At 33.6% G+C, this 16,925-nt stretch overlaps 3 protein-coding genes across 3 annotated transcripts in view; 1 reads left to right on the forward strand and 2 right to left on the reverse strand.

The window, feature by feature from the left end:
- LOC106788507 (hornerin-like) overlaps positions 1-1,473 on the reverse strand; it is a 6,092-nt gene extending 4,619 nt beyond the window's left edge. The window contains exons 1-3 of the mRNA XM_014751821.1: positions 1,404-1,473; positions 1,288-1,329; positions 43-1,168 (exon numbers count right to left, since the gene is read on the reverse strand). Coding sequence (XP_014607307.1) covers positions 43-1,168; positions 1,288-1,329; positions 1,404-1,473 — 1,238 coding nt within the window. The remainder of the gene's footprint in view (positions 1-42; positions 1,169-1,287; positions 1,330-1,403) is intronic.
- A 1,786-nt stretch (positions 1,474-3,259) lies between these two features.
- Positions 3,260-4,697, forward strand: LOC106788519 (probable RNA polymerase II nuclear localization protein SLC7A6OS). The gene is made up of 3 exons (XM_014751851.1): positions 3,260-3,439; positions 3,546-3,806; positions 3,895-4,697. Exons 1-3 carry the CDS (start codon positions 3,272-3,274, stop codon positions 4,414-4,416), a joined length of 951 nt encoding a protein of 316 aa, XP_014607337.1. The 5' UTR covers positions 3,260-3,271; the 3' UTR covers positions 4,417-4,697.
- Positions 4,698-7,290: 2,593 nt separating this feature from the next.
- On the reverse strand, positions 7,291-15,482 carry LOC106788509 (zinc finger protein ush). The gene is made up of 7 exons (XM_014751822.1): positions 15,164-15,482; positions 10,996-11,255; positions 10,321-10,774; positions 8,842-10,033; positions 8,482-8,740; positions 8,172-8,405; positions 7,291-8,060 (listed from the first exon to the last, which is right to left on the reverse strand). Exons 1-7 carry the CDS (start codon positions 15,480-15,482, stop codon positions 7,620-7,622), a joined length of 3,159 nt encoding a protein of 1,052 aa, XP_014607308.1. The 3' UTR covers positions 7,291-7,619.
- Between the last annotated feature and the right edge of the window lie 1,443 nt (positions 15,483-16,925).

Genomic DNA, 16,925 nt, shown 5'->3' on the forward strand with positions numbered 1-16,925 from the left:
AAATTACCTTTACTCGGTATGCCTGTATGTGTTTGATCATACGATTGTGGTTTATTTCCTCCACTTACACCACCAGTGTATCCATTCTGTAAATTCTGTCCACTTCCTACAGACGTAGATTGATATTGTCCTGTTCCATCTGTTTTACCATTACCACAATTTCCATATAAACTATTGCATCCCGCAGTAGCTTTATTTCCACCTGTGGTGAAACTCGGTGCATTAGTTGCTTGTGTCAAATCTGTTTGACCAATTTTAACTGGACCTTGATTTAAATCAGTCTCACTCGTTGAACAACCTCCTCCAGATCCAGTTTTAGAACAACCAACATTAGTACCACTTACACTTCCCAAATTCGTTTGACTTGGTGTTTTATTACCAAATGGACCTTTATTCGTATTCCCATAATTACTACCAACACCTGAAGTAGGTGCAACAATTCCAGGAGTACCTAAATTCTTATTATCATTCTCTTTCTTCTTATTGAAATCACTCGGATTTATAGAAAGATGCGAAAAATCTTTCGACGTACCAGCATTCGTATGTGCAAATGGATACTTCGTACTATGTTGATTATCACCGTAATTATTATTATTTAAATTCTGATTATTAGCTCCAGTTAATCCAGTGTTACCATAATTATTATTTCCCTGTCCTTTGTTACCACTCGGTGTGTATGAACCTTTATCATTTTCTTGATCGTAATCGTATGTATCGGTATTTCCTATTTTATGTACTCCCGGCACTGTTTCCTCTTCGTTATCCTTACCATCTCCACTTTTGTCATGCTTATAATGATGCTCAGGTCTGTATTGACCATCGTCGCAATCATCTTCTTCACCGTGTGTTTCCTCATCCTTTTCTTCAGGCTGTTCGTCATAATTATCATAATCCAATTTTTCTTTGTTATGTGCACATTGAGAACACGGTGACTGAGATTTATGATTATTATGACCTCCTTTAATTCCACTAGAAATTTGATGACTCAATCCAAACTTATCGGAACCCGGATGAATATTTCCAGTTCCTGCAAAGCTTCCAGTACCAACAGAAATTCCTTGGAGATGATTTAATCCGTCTGGATTATTCGAAGGAAATATACTACCGGAAAATGCAGAACTTATTGCACTTGCGACAGATCCTGCTTGTGCGTTACTCGTAGCACTACCTAAAAAAAAAATACATCATACATTCTCACTTATACATTTCGATTGAATTAACTAACACGTTATTTTATCTAACGATAAAATATTATTCGATCATGAAATAAATATAAATATAACATACTGAATGCCGAGGAACTACTCCCTGCGAAGGATCCAAAACCTCCTAAAAAAAATTACTCATTATTGTAAAACAATAATATAATTGACATGAATAAAAAGAACGAATTGTGTACATACCTGGTGCAGCAAAAGTTGTAGCACATAATAAAACAATGACAGAACATCTTAAATAAATATTGTCCGACATATTATTATTTCGTATAGTTTATCGTCGATGAATAACTGCAAAGTATACAAGACAATAGTAGAATCATTACTGAAGACATCCTGTTTGGAAACTTGTATATATATAAGGATGATACTCATAGTGAAAGGATTGAATTTAGCGATACGATCGAAGTCAACGTAAATCGACGATAACATGTGGGTGGCAATGAATAATTATTATTTCATTCTTACCAAGAGTACACGTAGCACAACTTCGTAATGTAATCGGTAAGACTGGCGCTAAGCAACTGGGATCACAGTATACGTCATCGATCTTCATGGAGTTTCCCAAAGCTAACTTGTTTGATTCATGTCACGCTCGTGTCGTGAAGATGAGATCGCAGTAGAGAGAATGCGTATTCCTCTTCGTCTGCATTTCTTTAAATAGAAGATACAATAAAAAGACTTGCAAACTGGTTTACAGCATTCCAAATACCTATAAGGTGTTTTTAAAATCGTTATTTATATATTCATGATCAATATGAAAATATCCTTATAAGATATCGGCCATTTGTTAAAACCACAAAACCACAGGCGGTTTTATCAGTTTAGAACATCGTTATTTTTAGAATTATCTTTGGAATTTTCGATACTTCGTGAGAATATAAAAAAAATATGGAATTATAAGTTTATTTGAAAAACACTGTAGACGTTAGGATGTTACCGCCGAAGGACGTTTTTCCTTTCTACCTTTCGCATTGACAATGAGTTTAAAACTTGTTATATGCTATTAACTTATGAGTGGGAGATTATATTTACCATTTTAATCAAGATTCTAAAAAGAATTCGTTTAAAAAACATATATATATTATTTGTATTTTATGATGATATTTGGCACTTACGGATTTAGATAAACAGTTCGTTCTTACTTAACGTTTGTTAATTTATCCAGAAGAGTATTTTAAGAATAAATAGATTGTAATAATTCTTCTTTTAAGATTGATCTTTTCAATAGAAAGGTATAATTACACGTACGAGTTGTTTATGTATATGCAGTTAACATAATTCTTTTGTTTTCAATGAATCAGCTTTATTTCTAATGTTAAGAGGTCCGGTTTCCATTTGCATATTTTCATTTTAATACTTTGGATAAAAGAAAAATATTCATTTTACATTATGAATATCATAAATTATTCATAATTTTTCGTACAAGTGTGTAATAATTTATTATCTATCATTAAATATGTATTATTGTAATTGGTTAGAAGAAAAAAATTATTAATAAGAAAATTTCTTACAACTATTTTAATAAGAAATTCTGTTTTATCCTAAGTGTCAAATTGCAATTTCTACAATTCATTTATTTTTTCAATTATCGATAAATTACCTATCGATGTTAAATAAAAATAGTAAGGATTTTCTGTGTTATCAAATTGTTATTTTCGATCAAGTTACAATTATTTAAACAATATATTACATATGTATTACATCAAATATACAGTAGTTAACTTGATTTAAATAAAAATCGAACTCTCGTTTGACTTCCGTAGTTATCGAATCAGTGTTCTTCAAACGATTAAACAAGTAAGTGTAAATATTTTCTAATTAATAATTGTTAAGAAGAATTTTACATTGGTATAAATATTGCATAATTATTAATATATATGGAAAACAAAATAATAAAAAAGATTTAATAAATAAATTTAATTATCGATAGGATAAATCGATCATCGATCCATCATTCGACTCGTAGTTCACATTTTGTCCACGCGTATCGCTGCAATTGCTATGCACTTCCGACCGGCAAACAGCGACAGTCCAAATAAAAAGTATTAAACATGGCGTCGTTTATACGTGTGAAACGAAGATACAATGAAGAACCATCGAATGTTTTGCTTATTGCGTGTAAAAAAAGTAAAATTATCGAAAATGAAGGAGTTGAAAATGCATACAACGACGAACCGGTAACTGCAGTTGTGAAATTCGCTGGAACAGTCAAGGATCAAGTAAGTTTATTATTAAGGTTATTATTTTGTTTGATAACAAACAATTAATGCACTGTGTGCATCTATAGAATAAGTAAAAAATATAAAAAATATATTGTTTAAACAGGACGAAGATGCAATCAAACGTTTGGCAAAGACAGTTAGAAAAAATGAATTAAAAGAAAATTTTAAGAAGCACATGGTAGATATTAAAAACATGTTACGCACACAGATTAAAAATAATTCTATTCAAAGTAGATACAAGATAGTTAATCGCCATCGTTCAATGGATGAATCCAATATAGAGGAATCAGGAGATAATTTAACTGTAATAGACATCGAGGAGACTTTGTCGTATTCCATTCCGGTTGAAAAAGATTCTGAAACGGTATGCAATAATATTTATCTTAACCGCTGTTACTTACTTACTTTTAAATACATTTAGTTTATGTGTCTTTATATTCATGTTGTTTTAGATTGACAATTTTGTATACGACTTGTATTATACTGAACACGGTATGATTACTATAGACGATGATGTTGTATACATGCAAGGCGTAGAAGAAGAGTTAGTATATGATTTGGAAGAAAATGATGAACCTGAGTATTCATCAGATGATTCCAATTCTGAATCGAGATGGAATGATTATCCTGATAGTGACCAGGAAGAAAATGGAGAAGATGAAGACGAAGAGGACTTTTTAAGTACAGGTATTAAAAGATGTACCTTAAACGATGATTACCAAGATGCAGAATTAGATTCCGATTCGAGCATAGATGATTTTATTTATAGTGTAGATAAAAATGATGTGAAATATTTTGGTTATAAGTATGCGAGGTATAAAGCGAGAACAAATAAAAATTTAGCAATGGGTAATTATAGTCATAATAATGAATTAGAATTTGATTTTGAAGGTATCGATGAGAGTATAAGCAATGATGAGTATAATAATGATAGTTCTTCATGCGATTCTTCCGATCATGATAATGATTACTAAAAATTTTTATTACAATAATTTAGTAACATCGTTGACTAAGTTACAAAAATTTCAAATAATTATTGAATTTTTTCTTTTTATTTTAAAGAAATACACAAACAATATATTTTAATTAGCATTCCAGAAAAAAAGACTGTACGATAAAAACAAATTATCATATATATTGTTTCTTTGGCAAACATTGTTTCTTTTGCAGTAGTGTGCATTGATTATCTTTATCCTATAGTGTTGTTATAATATTCAAAATGAAAAGAAAAGAAATATTTTCAATACATACAAGATAAAATTAAAAATCTTTTCAGACAATTATTTTCAAATATCCTACATTCTTTAGGCTTTATTTAATTCTTCTTATTTTTCAAGTACCTGTAAAAAAAAAAAATAGTAATTATGGTTTGTAAAGGTTGTAGAATTTTATTTGCATGTTTATATATTTATTACATATTTGTATAGATATATCTTGTGTGTAAAATTCATCTATCAAAATAAAAACAATAAAGTAAGCCTACCATCGATAAATAGTTTTGAGACGAAAGGAAGATGTTTAAGAACATGAAAATAAGATCAAACTGTTTTCTTATTAAAAGAATGATGTGTAACGCTATGTGACATGTTATTAGGAATATTTTATTAACGCAATGGAAGTACCGGGATAAGAGATTTACAAATTTTTTATTTTCCTATAGCAACTTAAAGTCTTCCGCTATGTGACGTTTAATATTTTTCTTTTATTTGAGAGATTGTGTATGCATGATAAATTCAGACCATTTTTGTTCCTTTTCTTTTTCCAGTTTTGCTTTCTTTCCTTCGTTAGGAAATCATTATTAATAATAATAATAATAACTGCTCTTAATAAATAACATAACAAGAATACTCTCACGAAAGTATTTTTAGAAATACGTTCTATTAATAAATTTAATTATTAATTTGAAATCGAAGAGAACAAATATTTTGTATACGTTTAAAAATCAACAGTATAATTATTTGTTAAAAATCAAAGGATATTAATTAAACAGCCAATGATAATTTTAACGATCGTTTCAAATCCACATTAAAAATGTTCGTAGTTAATTTCATTTAATTGAATAATATTTGAAAATTCTATCGAATGCGTTTTTAACATGAGGTCTTCGCACGAATTAAATTGATGTCTTTTATTTGTTTTATTTAATGAACTCGTCGTATGATATGGGTAGTACTGCGTATACACGTAACTTAATCTTAATTCTAATTTTTACATTTACGCGCTCGCAATGAGTCGTGACTTGTGTACAAGTACTCGCGGTGCTTTTTGTTTGTTTGTTTTTCTTTTTCTTTTTTTTTTTTTTTTGATTTAGTGTATGCATGTGTTTGCATAAACAACATGTTTATGCATCTGTTCTCGCGTGTATATGTATGTATATACGAATGTGTCCTATGTCAAAACTATCTCATTTTTTAAAATTACAACACCGATCGTAATCGGAATTTAAATTATAATATGATAATTTGACTATTATTTCATAAATTAAACAATAAAAATTAAACATACATATATAACGCAAATGCAAATTATATATGTATAATGTAATGTAGATGTAGATGTAGATGTAGTGTAATGTAATGTGCGGAGACAAGAAAGAAGATTCGGTAGAAAATTATATAAGCCTAAATAATAATGCTTTTTGGCAAACTCACTTTACGTTCGTGGAACGGTTATCGATGCACTAAATTACCCAACAAATGTGAGTGCGCCCCTCTCGTATTTACACTTACACGTTTACACAGGACATTTTTATGTTTCTTATTTCTTTTTTTTTTGTTTTTTAAGGATAACTGAATGGCTCGCTTTAACGTTTCATCTTATATCTCAGTTAAACAAATCATTTAAACAATTCTTTATTTTTAGATTCATTATTCCTTTTGTTGAACATATGAACAATCAAGCAACCCTTAAAAAAGTCGTACAATATTTTAGTTTTTCAAGATAATGATATATATATATAATAATTAATAATACGAAATCTTCAGTTATTCTTAATTATCTTGTATGAACGTGTACGTGAGCCTAAAATTCGCCGACGTAAATTAATAGATTCAAAAATTGAGATTGGTATTTGAATTATTTTAAAGATCGTTTCTACCTTTTTTTTTTTTTTTTTATACTCAAATATCAAAAATCAGATATTGAATCCTTTGATTGTTTTTTTTTTTTTTTTTTTTTTTTTTTCCATAATACTCTACGTTATCTACTGTACAACATTTTACACTCAACTTGTATCATCATTTTTTATTTAACCTTAGGTATGTCGATAATTAATAACTATGCTACGAGATTATTGAATAGTCATGAGATTGCACAACTTTTTTGTTTTTTTTTTCTTTTCTTCCGTTTTATGTTTTTTTCCTTCCTCGTTTTAAATCGTATCGTCGATCGTGGATTCGCACCAGGAGATGTAAGCACAGCGCATCAATAATAATTATTATTATTATTATTATTGTTATTATTATTATAATTATTAATATTAATATTAATATTATTATTATCATCTTGTGTTTAAATCGCAATTATTATTTTTTTTTTTTTTTATATACAAGAAGAATGATACGTTTGTTTTTTAAAAAAAAAAAAAAGTGCATCGCCATAATCGATCGATATGATTTATAATTTTTCATTTAAATTAGATATCGAGATCCAATAAATCGTTGGTAAACGAGATCCTGACAAAACAATTAAAATCGATCGCATCTTCTCGACACACTTTTATTCAATTATTTTATCATTATTTTTATTATTATTATTATTATTATTATTATTATTATTATTTATTGTTATTATTATTATTATTTTATAATAATTATTAATATTATTATAATTATTATTATCGTTTCGCATAAATTTCTTTTATGAATCCGATAAAAGTGTTTATGTACATATATTGATGCAATTGTAAATCGGCTTATCGTAAGTACGAACAACAATTCCCTGGATCGACAAAAATCACACATGATGGTAAGTCAACTAAGTCGGTTAATTTAGTTTGATATATATTTGTTTAACTGGCAACAATTAACAGACTCGTCGTCATCATCATCGTCATCATCATCATTATCATCGTCGTCATCATCGTGATCATCGTAGGTGTTGTTTTTCATTGTTCAAATGTCCAACGCATCATTTAAAAAATGATCGAGTTATTTTTTATAATTGTAAACTAACACATCTAAAGTACGGATGCCTCGGTTCTACCAGTGGGCGGAGTGGTAGCAGTATGGCTACTAGAATTATTATTATTATTATTGTTATTGTTATTACTCGCCTCCCCCGCATGACTCGAACAATAAAATTTTTTGTGCGCTATGAACGTGCTCAAGTAATTGAAACTTATATCGCACGATCGACAATAACGTGGACCAGTCTTATTTGGGTCGAGACTTTCCTCGGGTGGTGGACTTTCCTCGCGTTCCTGTTTAACTTTACTGGCCGTGACTGTCGCGGCCGGGGGTGCTGCTGGCAAAATAGAAGGTTGAGGACTTTTACGGACCTCACTTTTTCCATTGATTTGAACCTCGGCTGGTATTTCTTCTGGTGTTGTTGCAGGTGCTGGTTCTGGTGTTGGAATAACAGCTTCGTCATCCAAGACACACGTTATGTAATTTTCCTCCTACGAGATTACAATTTGTTAGGTTGGTTCTATGTTTTTTTATTCTGATTTCAAAGGAAACAGAATATGTTTCATGTTTATATGTATGTATATGTGTAGTTTTGACTATACCTGAAGATCCGTCCCACGTTTTTCAAAGTGCATTCTTATATGCGTTCGCATACCACGTAAGGTATTCCCTTTGTAACGACAAATCGTGCACCTGAATGCTTTAACACCTTGATGAGCATCCATGTGACGTTGTGCTGCACCAGCGGTTGGACTGACGGCACCACATACGGGACACCGCCAACCACCGGTTGGTCCACCACTGCAAGTATGCGTACTACCTGCTTCTATTATTGCCTAAAAAATCATTTACATTCTTCATGATATTTCTTATCGACAAATCATTGATTCAATCAATTCGTTAATTAGTTACCTTGCATTTCGTGCACCGAGAATGATGTTCCTGCGATTCGGGCCTTTTCGGACAATAGAAAGCTTGATGCGCGACGAGATTATCCATGGAAGCGAATTTAATACCACATGCTGCACAAATTAGTTGAACCAATGGTGGCGAAGGAGTGCTCGGTGGTGGTGGACTATTGCTCACAGTTGTTTCCCTTGCTTGACAATAGTGTTTCTTATGAGCGACGAAGTTTTCGTGTCGACAAAAGACGATGTTGCATTCTTTGCATCTGACAAATAATGATGATCGATGTAAAACTTTGATTAAAGAATATAGAATATAGTATTTGTGTTTCTTTTTTTTTTTTTTTCGAATAAATAAAATACTCACCTGGAAACACCATGCTTAACGAGGACACCAGGTACGGGTACAGGAACAGGAGGAGGTGGTAACTCGGCCAATCTAAGAGCTAATTCTGTTTGAACTGTTGGTGGTGCGGATCCGGTACTGCTACTTTGATTCGTACTAATAGACCTTGCTCTTGGACTGGCACTACCTCTAGACGATCTTGGACTACCCGGTGGTGGGGGAAGCGAAGTTGGAGCTGGCGAAACTCTGTTTTCCTTTTCATCCTGATGTGCCGTAGGTGATCTTCTAACACTTAGATCGAGTGGAGTCGATACGGACGGCGAGGTAGAGGAACCAACGAGGGATGCAGGCGTGGTAGGTTTGTTGGCTGCTCTAAGGACGGCTGGTGGTTCGGTTACGGTATTCGTGCTTGCTAATCCTCTCATCATTGGTTGCAAAGATCCATTTGGCAGTAAAAAACAGGCGGTGTCGGGTGCGGGAAGTGCCGGTGCAGCCAAGACACTGGCACCCCGTATTAGGGAATACGGTACGATGAGAATCGGATTGGTAGGTAATGCCAAACATGGCTGAGGTGGGGGCGAATCGCCAGGACTTGAACTGGTAGGTGGGGAAGCTTTAGCCGAGGAAGAAGATGCTCCTGTTGGTACTGGTGGTGGTGGGGGTGGTGGTGCACCGTCTTTGACAACGTGCCTGGTACTGCAATAATGCGTTTTGTGTGCCCGATAAGTCTTCAATGAATTAAATCTGATGTCACAATTACGACAATATCTTTCAGCTTCCTCGTTCAAGGAACCGTTCGATGCGCTCGTTGAATTATTTCCAAGTGTTGTTCCTGTCGTAGCCGATGATGATGATGATGGTGGTGGTGGTGGTGGTACTGTTGGAATCGTCGGTGGTGCCGGAGAAGCCGAATGCATTCGCATATGCCGATTCAACGAGACCTTTTTGTCAGCACTGTATGAACAATGTGGACAAGCGTAAGCTTTCCTAACTTCAAACTTATTCGACTTCTCCTCGTCCTCATCATTGGTAGCATCATCTTCTAAACGCGGTCGGTGGGCGCAATAAAAGGTACGATGAGCCTCCAAAGTGCTTGCCGAACTAAAACGAATACCACACGGTGGACAGTAGAGGGGAGCCGGTCTGGCAGGTTCAACGGTGATAGTTTCTTTCCCGTCGGTTGGTAGGACGAACAAACGACCCGATGCAATCGCTGAAATAACAATTTCAATTTTTTTTTTTTCTCTCTCTCTCTATTATCACCTTTTAGCCATCTAGTCGTGTCACGTTGATAACGATCAAATGAAATAACCCGTAGAATAAGAATGGTAGGAATAGAATATCTCTGATGTAAAAAAGAAAAGAAGAAAAAAAGATAAAAAGAAAAACAAAATTTCTAAGCAGGAAATGATAGATAAGATTTTTGGGGGTTTGACCGTATGTTATCGACTAGGATATCGATTTCTTTGTAGTTTTCGAGATCACTCGAGATAAATTTACCATTCTGCAGGCCGGCAGGTAAAGGTGGGCCGGGATTAGGCGGGGAAGAAGCATTCTCAGGTTTGACGGTAAGTGCTGCTACGGCAGCAGGCCGAAGTGCTGGATCCGTCGCTAGACTAGCATTCAATCTCAGTCTTGGTGCTACGTCCTCTTCTAATTTCATTTTTTTCGGATCTGGTGGTGCATCCTCGATAATACAACTCGACGTTGTTGTATTCGTACGTCTCGTTGAATCCTCGCTGTCTCTTCTCGTACTCGCTTCTCTTCTTCTTATCAATGATGATGATGATGATGATGAGGAAGTGGTCGTTAAGGAAGACGGTGGTTTTTGTTGACATTCTTCGTCTTTAACTATCACTATACTAGACGATTCCGAATCATCGATATCCTTCGGACTGGATTCTCTCGTTAATCTCGACAATACGTGACGATCTCTTTGCGTTTCTCTCGTAATCTATTAACAAAATATTTTCAATAATAATAATGTATATTATTTATTAATTATATCAAACGAATTAATTAATTACAATGATCTAACGAAAAAAATTTAAACAAAATATCGAATTACACAATCAAATAACGTAAAATGTGCATTTATTTGTATTATTTCCCTAATTTTTATGTGATCACGATTATTGTTTTAATTATTGTTACCAAATAAACAAAAAAGCTTACTTCTTCGGTGAGACTAGTTAATCGCTTTCTAGCGTTCTCCGTAAGGACATTAAATCGTTGCTTGATATCATCGGCAGCTGAATTAAAGACTATACTATTCGAGGATGATGAGGAAGCGTTCAATCTAGGTGGTGGTGGTAAACTAGAGTCCTCCTCAACATTAACTGCACCAACTGGACTAGAAACAGCTGATCCACCACCCTCGACGCCGCTGCTCACCGATGGGGTTTTTTCGGAGTCGCTCCAATCCTCATCCTCCCCTGAAAACAAACGAACACCCCACCATTTAATACACCACATATAATCATAGTAATTCGAATTGATATTTTTTTTGTTTGTTTTTGGATACCAATCAAAATGTGGAAAATAAATACATTTAGAAATAAATCGTTGACGATGAGATACGTAAGATTCTCGAGTAATAACAACCATAACCACGAATTAAATACAAAAACGTGTGTGACGCATATAAAACGATGCGTCTCTTTAGACGTTCGAAACTCTAATGGCTTCTCGCCACGCTACTCTCAATTCCCCTCTATTCTATCTCCCTCTCTCTCTTTCATTCTAGGTTCTCAGCACCCTTCGAAACCTTTGGGAATCCCCCCCTCCCTTCCTCTCCACGTAATACACACTCAGAATGATCATTCTTACGTATTACTACGAACTAACTCGATGAGGGCCTGCTGTTATTGGTGCTGGGGCTGGTTTTGGTGTTGGTGTTGAAGGGTAATCTCTTTTTCAGAGTCCTGTAAAGAATCGATAAGATTTCGACGTCTATCTGATTAATGATCCTCTTTCGTTTAACGCGTTGTTGAATGATTTAACGTTTCCTCACGATTATTCTTGAAATTTTTCAAATATTATCAATCCGAATAAAATTGGGGATTTGATGTGAAAACATTTTTGAGAGAAGATTATTATTTGTTAGATTAATAAATATGTATCGTAGGGAAATTGGATATTAAAAATAACTAGAACTTAATTTTGATTAAATTGAACATTTATTGTGACTTCTTCAGCAACTCAATTTCTAACGTTCAGCGTCTTTTTCATTTGAGCAGAATATTCGATAAAACTAAACATCTAAACTTCGTTATATCTTAATACGTTATACATTTGAATACTCAAACAAAATTCTTTCTTTCTTTTTAATGTCTAATTTCTTTACGATACATATTTATTAATAATTTTATTTTTTGGAAACGAGAGAAATAATTAATTAGAATATAATATTTATACAATTATCAAACCGAATAAAACTGGGTATCTGATGTGAAAAAATTTGAGAGGAGATTATTATATATTTGTTAGATTAAAATATAACATTTATACAAGGTGGGAAAAGAGAAAGAAAGAAGAGGATGATGATGATGATGATGACTTCAATGAAGGTCTAGAGCAAAGGCCAAGAGAAGAACTCACGTTGAAGATATCAAGTACTGGCATCAATAGTCTCCTTCGTGTTCCCTCTCCCTCTCTCTCTCTCTCTCTTTAAATAAGTGTTCATCGATGAAGAAAGAGAGAAGATGGCAAGGAACGTTTCTTCGTGCTAACCATCTCTTTCTTTTATTCATTCTTTATTTCTATCCTTTTCAAACGTAATACTGTTGCTCTCAAAACCATTCCTCTTCCTTCCTTCCTTCCTTCCTTTCTTTCTTTCTCTTTCTCTGTCCTTTTATTCACCAACAGTGATTCTTAATTGCACGTGCATGCGAGTAACTCGGTGATCGAGAAAGGGCTGCTAAAACACAACCACCACCACCAGCACCACCACCATGTGCAAAGAGTTGTGCGCGTGCTTACAACCAACAACAACAACAACCACCACCACCAATAATTACCAATACTATCTAAGAACCAATACATACATACATACATACATACACAAGGTTCTTTCTCTCCCACGAGTAGTACGGTCCGGCTTTTGCCAACCACCTTCACTCGGGGTGTAATATATCTCGAAAGGGGAGGGAGGGGGGCAAACACGGCCGCCATTAACATATCCGCGAGCCGATAAGCCTTTCTTGGAACCGATACCGCGCCCGAGTCTACACACCACACCATCACAACCATCACAACTACCACCATGTCCTCTCTCAGGGCTTTGTACTGATGTTAGAAACGGAACCGTACTAACACACATACCATTTTCTCTCTGAGGAGGATCGTATAGGAAAAGGGTTGAGTTGGGTTGGGTTGGGTTTGGGTTTGGGTTGGTTATAGTGGGGTGCTTGTAAATGGGTGGGTGGGTTTAAGTCGCGGAAGCCACCACCCAGATTTACACCTTCCCTTCTTTTATTCGAACTGCTTGCTTTTTCTACTTCTTAAATCCCTATGACCACCCTACGACCACCCTATTACCACCCCCATCTGTCACCTCTTTTTAAAAAACATCGTTTTGATTTTTCCGATTTTTTTCTTTGTTAGTTATTTTAGTGTTTGAATTTTTTATTGAATATTTTTATTGAACACGGCGAGACAACAATGTTCTTTTCTGTTCTTTTCCAAACTTGAATGTTGGGTTTGTTCGAAGTAGATAAAACAATTACTCCTTTTGTTAGGTTTTCGAAGTTAACGTTATGTTTGTCTGTCTCAAGATAAGACAATACCTTCTTTTGTGATTTATCTCAAGTTAAATGATTAATCGTGTTTTTTAAACTGACATGATTAATTTTATTTGGTAATAACACTTTGTGTTTCTTTTTTTTTTATGTCCTTATCGTTTTTTGAACTTGATTGAACTTCGAACGAGTTCAGAAATTAATTTGAATAATTATTTTCATCGGTATGCACAATACGTGATTAATAATTAATGAATAATTTAATTGAAATATTAAAATATATAAATAAATCACGTATAAGGGTATAGATTGATATCTTCTTTAGAAAAAAAGAAAAATAAAAAGAAAAAACAAATACTAAGGGTCAACATAATCAATTTCCTTTATTAACGTACGTGTTACGTTATTAATATTATTATTATTATTATTTTCTTTGTCTTCCTTTACTTAACTTGCAAAGATCTCGGTGCGATTACTTTTGTTTGCTTCTTCCTTTTTAAGATCGGATGATAATTTAGTTTAACAGCGGTAGAGAGAGAAAAAAAAAGGAAAAAGAAAAAGAGTAAAGTAGAAAAATCACGTGAACGAGTGACTCTCGCGTGTAAAACTATGAACACAACTATGGAACCGATTGCAAGAGGAATGCGAAACTGAAGTTTTACGAGAATTTTCAGAGTGTAAAAATTATAACTCCTTTCTTTTTTGTTACTTCGCGTTTAAAGGGGTAATTTTCTTTCAAGTTTCTACCACGTGCTTTCTCTCTCTCTCACTCTCTCTCTCAAACACTTTTTCTTTTTCTTATGGTCACGTAAAAGCAACAATAACATAACACACCACACCACACTACACCACATCACGCGTAATGATTAACAGCGTCACGTGTTTCTAAGCGACTTGTCAAAATTTGACACGCCTATTTTTTTTTTTTTTTCTACAACCACTTCGTACGTTGCAACAAGGTTTCAGTTCGATCGATCGATCGATCGATTCATCCCGTTGATGACTTTTTGTTTTTGTTTTTTTCTTAAAAGAAAGATTTCACGTCACTCTTCATTATTTTCCACGGTAATTAAAACTTTCATATTTATCTAAGAAAAAGATAAAAAAGAAAAAAAAAAAAAAAGGTGAGAATAATATTTTCATTAAATTTCTCTCAAGTTTGATTTATTTCACAATTAATCGCTGGTTTTGAATACTCGAAGTATACATAATTAAAATCAAGTAAGAATGATAATCGACAGAGTTAGTTACTCAAAGCCAATCGAAATGTAAAAGACGAACAAATAAATAAATAAAAAAAAACATTTAAGAGAGAAGTAACCAACCCTTTCTCTCTCTCTCTTATCGATGAATTCACTAATACAAACATCAAACAGACGTATCTTATTAGAGAGGAATGGGGTATGGTCAAGGAGAGGTGTTAAACGTACAACTAACGTGGTCTACTATTTTCAGAAACCGATCAGATCATCGTCGTTGGAAAAAAAGTATAAATACGATGGGTAGATGGTACAGTAGAAAGAGAAGGACAAGAAGAATAAAAAAAAGAAGGAGGAGGAGGAGGAGTTAGAAGATCAAAAAAGAATAATAAGAAACTAACGTACCACTAGCACCAGTACCAACCAACCAACCAGTACTATTACCAGTACCAGTACCAGTACCAGTACCAGCAACAGGAGCAGAAGCAACAACGGTAGCAGCTTCATCGGCACTATGCAAATAGGATCCTGATCGTGACGCGGGTAGGCAAACACGCGACGTACAGGTAACAGGCAGGCCTGCTGAGTCCTGAGTGAGTTCTCTTCTTCTTTCCTTTCTCTGTATCGTTGTTGTCGCCTTCTTCTTCTTCTTATTCTTCTTATTCTTTGATTCGTATATGTGAGGTTCCTTTTCATGGGGCCACGACCCATGCAAAAGATGCATGCCAGTCGTAGCAGTAACCCGATGGATCGGTTGCTGCTGTTGCTTCTGCTGTTACTCTTGCTGTTACTGATGCTGAATGTTTCTATCTCTTTATTTTTATTTTATTCTTTCACTGTCTGTTCGTCTACCTGTCTTTTTCTTTCTTTTACCTTTCTCTCCGTCTTTCCTTCTTAGTCATCTCATTCTCTTATTCTATCTTCTCTGTCTTTCTTTATTTCTTTCTTTCTTAATCTTTTTCCATTGCACTACACGTTGCATCGTGGAGATATGCTAATGCAGTCGTCCCGATCGTGACACTACGGCCACTAAGTGAGAGCTCAAGTCGCAACCTTCTCATCGACTTCTATACTACTACTACTACTACTACTACTATTACTACTATTATCCTTCTCCTTTCTTTCTATCTCATACCCCCTTTCTTTTCATCTTAGGATTACGTACAGCATGATCGACTACGACGAAGACTATTCTGATTTCGTGGATGATTCCAGATGAACGTTTAACTTTCTAAATTATTTAATAATTTTCTTTGATCAAATGGTAATCTAATCATATACTGTTTTTTGTTCAATTCTTTTTGGTTTTATTTTTATACTTCTTGGAATACTGGGTTTTAATCGTATGGCGTAGATTCTATTCAGAAAAGTAGAAAATTGCGAAACGTTATAATGAAGATGAATTTATTTCTTTTTACTATAAGTTAAATATTGAAATTTAGAAAGAAGAAAAAGAAACAATCAAGGGATGTAATTAACAAGTTCGCGGACGTGAATGCTATAGCATTCAAATTTTAATGCTAATTATTTTGAATTTTATTTGAGATATAACATCTTAAGTATTTATAATTATTATACCTGTAAAGTATTGATTTTTTAATATATGATAATCTGATTGACATTATAAAATGTGTTCAATCAAATTTTAGGTATCACAATTAATTTAATAAATAAAATATGACTGTAACCTCTTTTTTTATTTTTTTATTTTAAACTTTTACTGTCTGCGAACGTATTAGGTGAAGAATTAGGATAACAATTTGAACTCTAATCGATCAATTTTTATCACTGCACTGATAAATGCATCTGAATTAAAAAATTAAAATTAAACCTTCTTTTTTTCTCTACGTTTGTGTTTAATCATCATCGTTATTGACATACCTGATGTCACTCGAATCTATCTTATTTTTTTCTTTTTCTTTTCCTTTCTTATCTTCTTTCACTTTCACAAAAAATCTTCACTATTTATCTATCTAATTTGTTTACGAGTAGAAACATGCTACGTGTCTTTGACCAAAACTAAAAAAAAAAAAAAAGAAATATCTCGATATCTCAGGGAACGAATTTTTCAACTTTAATTTTCTTTTTTTCAAGTTTTACTTTTTTTTCTTTTTCCCCCCTCATCTCTCCTCACATCGATCGCTTAGCAGCTTAATCTTTTAACGTT

This window comes from Polistes canadensis, unplaced genomic scaffold, assembly GCF_001313835.1.
Source record: "Polistes canadensis isolate GaletaPanama2010 unplaced genomic scaffold, ASM131383v1 scaffold_142, whole genome shotgun sequence".
Classification (NCBI taxonomy): domain Eukaryota; kingdom Metazoa; phylum Arthropoda; class Insecta; order Hymenoptera; family Vespidae; genus Polistes; species Polistes canadensis.

Bases quoted from the DNA above. Each gene is read 5' to 3' on its own strand.
- LOC106788509 (XM_014751822.1), bottom strand. From the start codon at position 15,482: ATGCATCTTTTGCATGGGTCGTGGCCCCATGAAAAGGAACCTCACATA. The intron at 10,034-10,320 runs GTAAATTTATCT...TTGTTATTTCAG, and splicing joins ACCTGCCGGCCTGCAGAATG to CGATTGCATCGGGTCGTTTG. The intron at 8,741-8,841 runs GTGAGTATTTTA...ATTATTTGTCAG, and splicing joins GTTAAGCATGGTGTTTCCAG to ATGCAAAGAATGCAACATCG.
- LOC106788519 (XM_014751851.1), top strand. From the start codon at position 3,272: ATGGCGTCGTTTATACGTGTGAAACGAAGATACAATGAAGAACCATCG. The intron at 3,440-3,545 runs GTAAGTTTATTA...TTGTTTAAACAG, and splicing joins CTGGAACAGTCAAGGATCAA to GACGAAGATGCAATCAAACG. The intron at 3,807-3,894 runs GTATGCAATAAT...ATGTTGTTTTAG, and splicing joins TTGAAAAAGATTCTGAAACG to ATTGACAATTTTGTATACGA.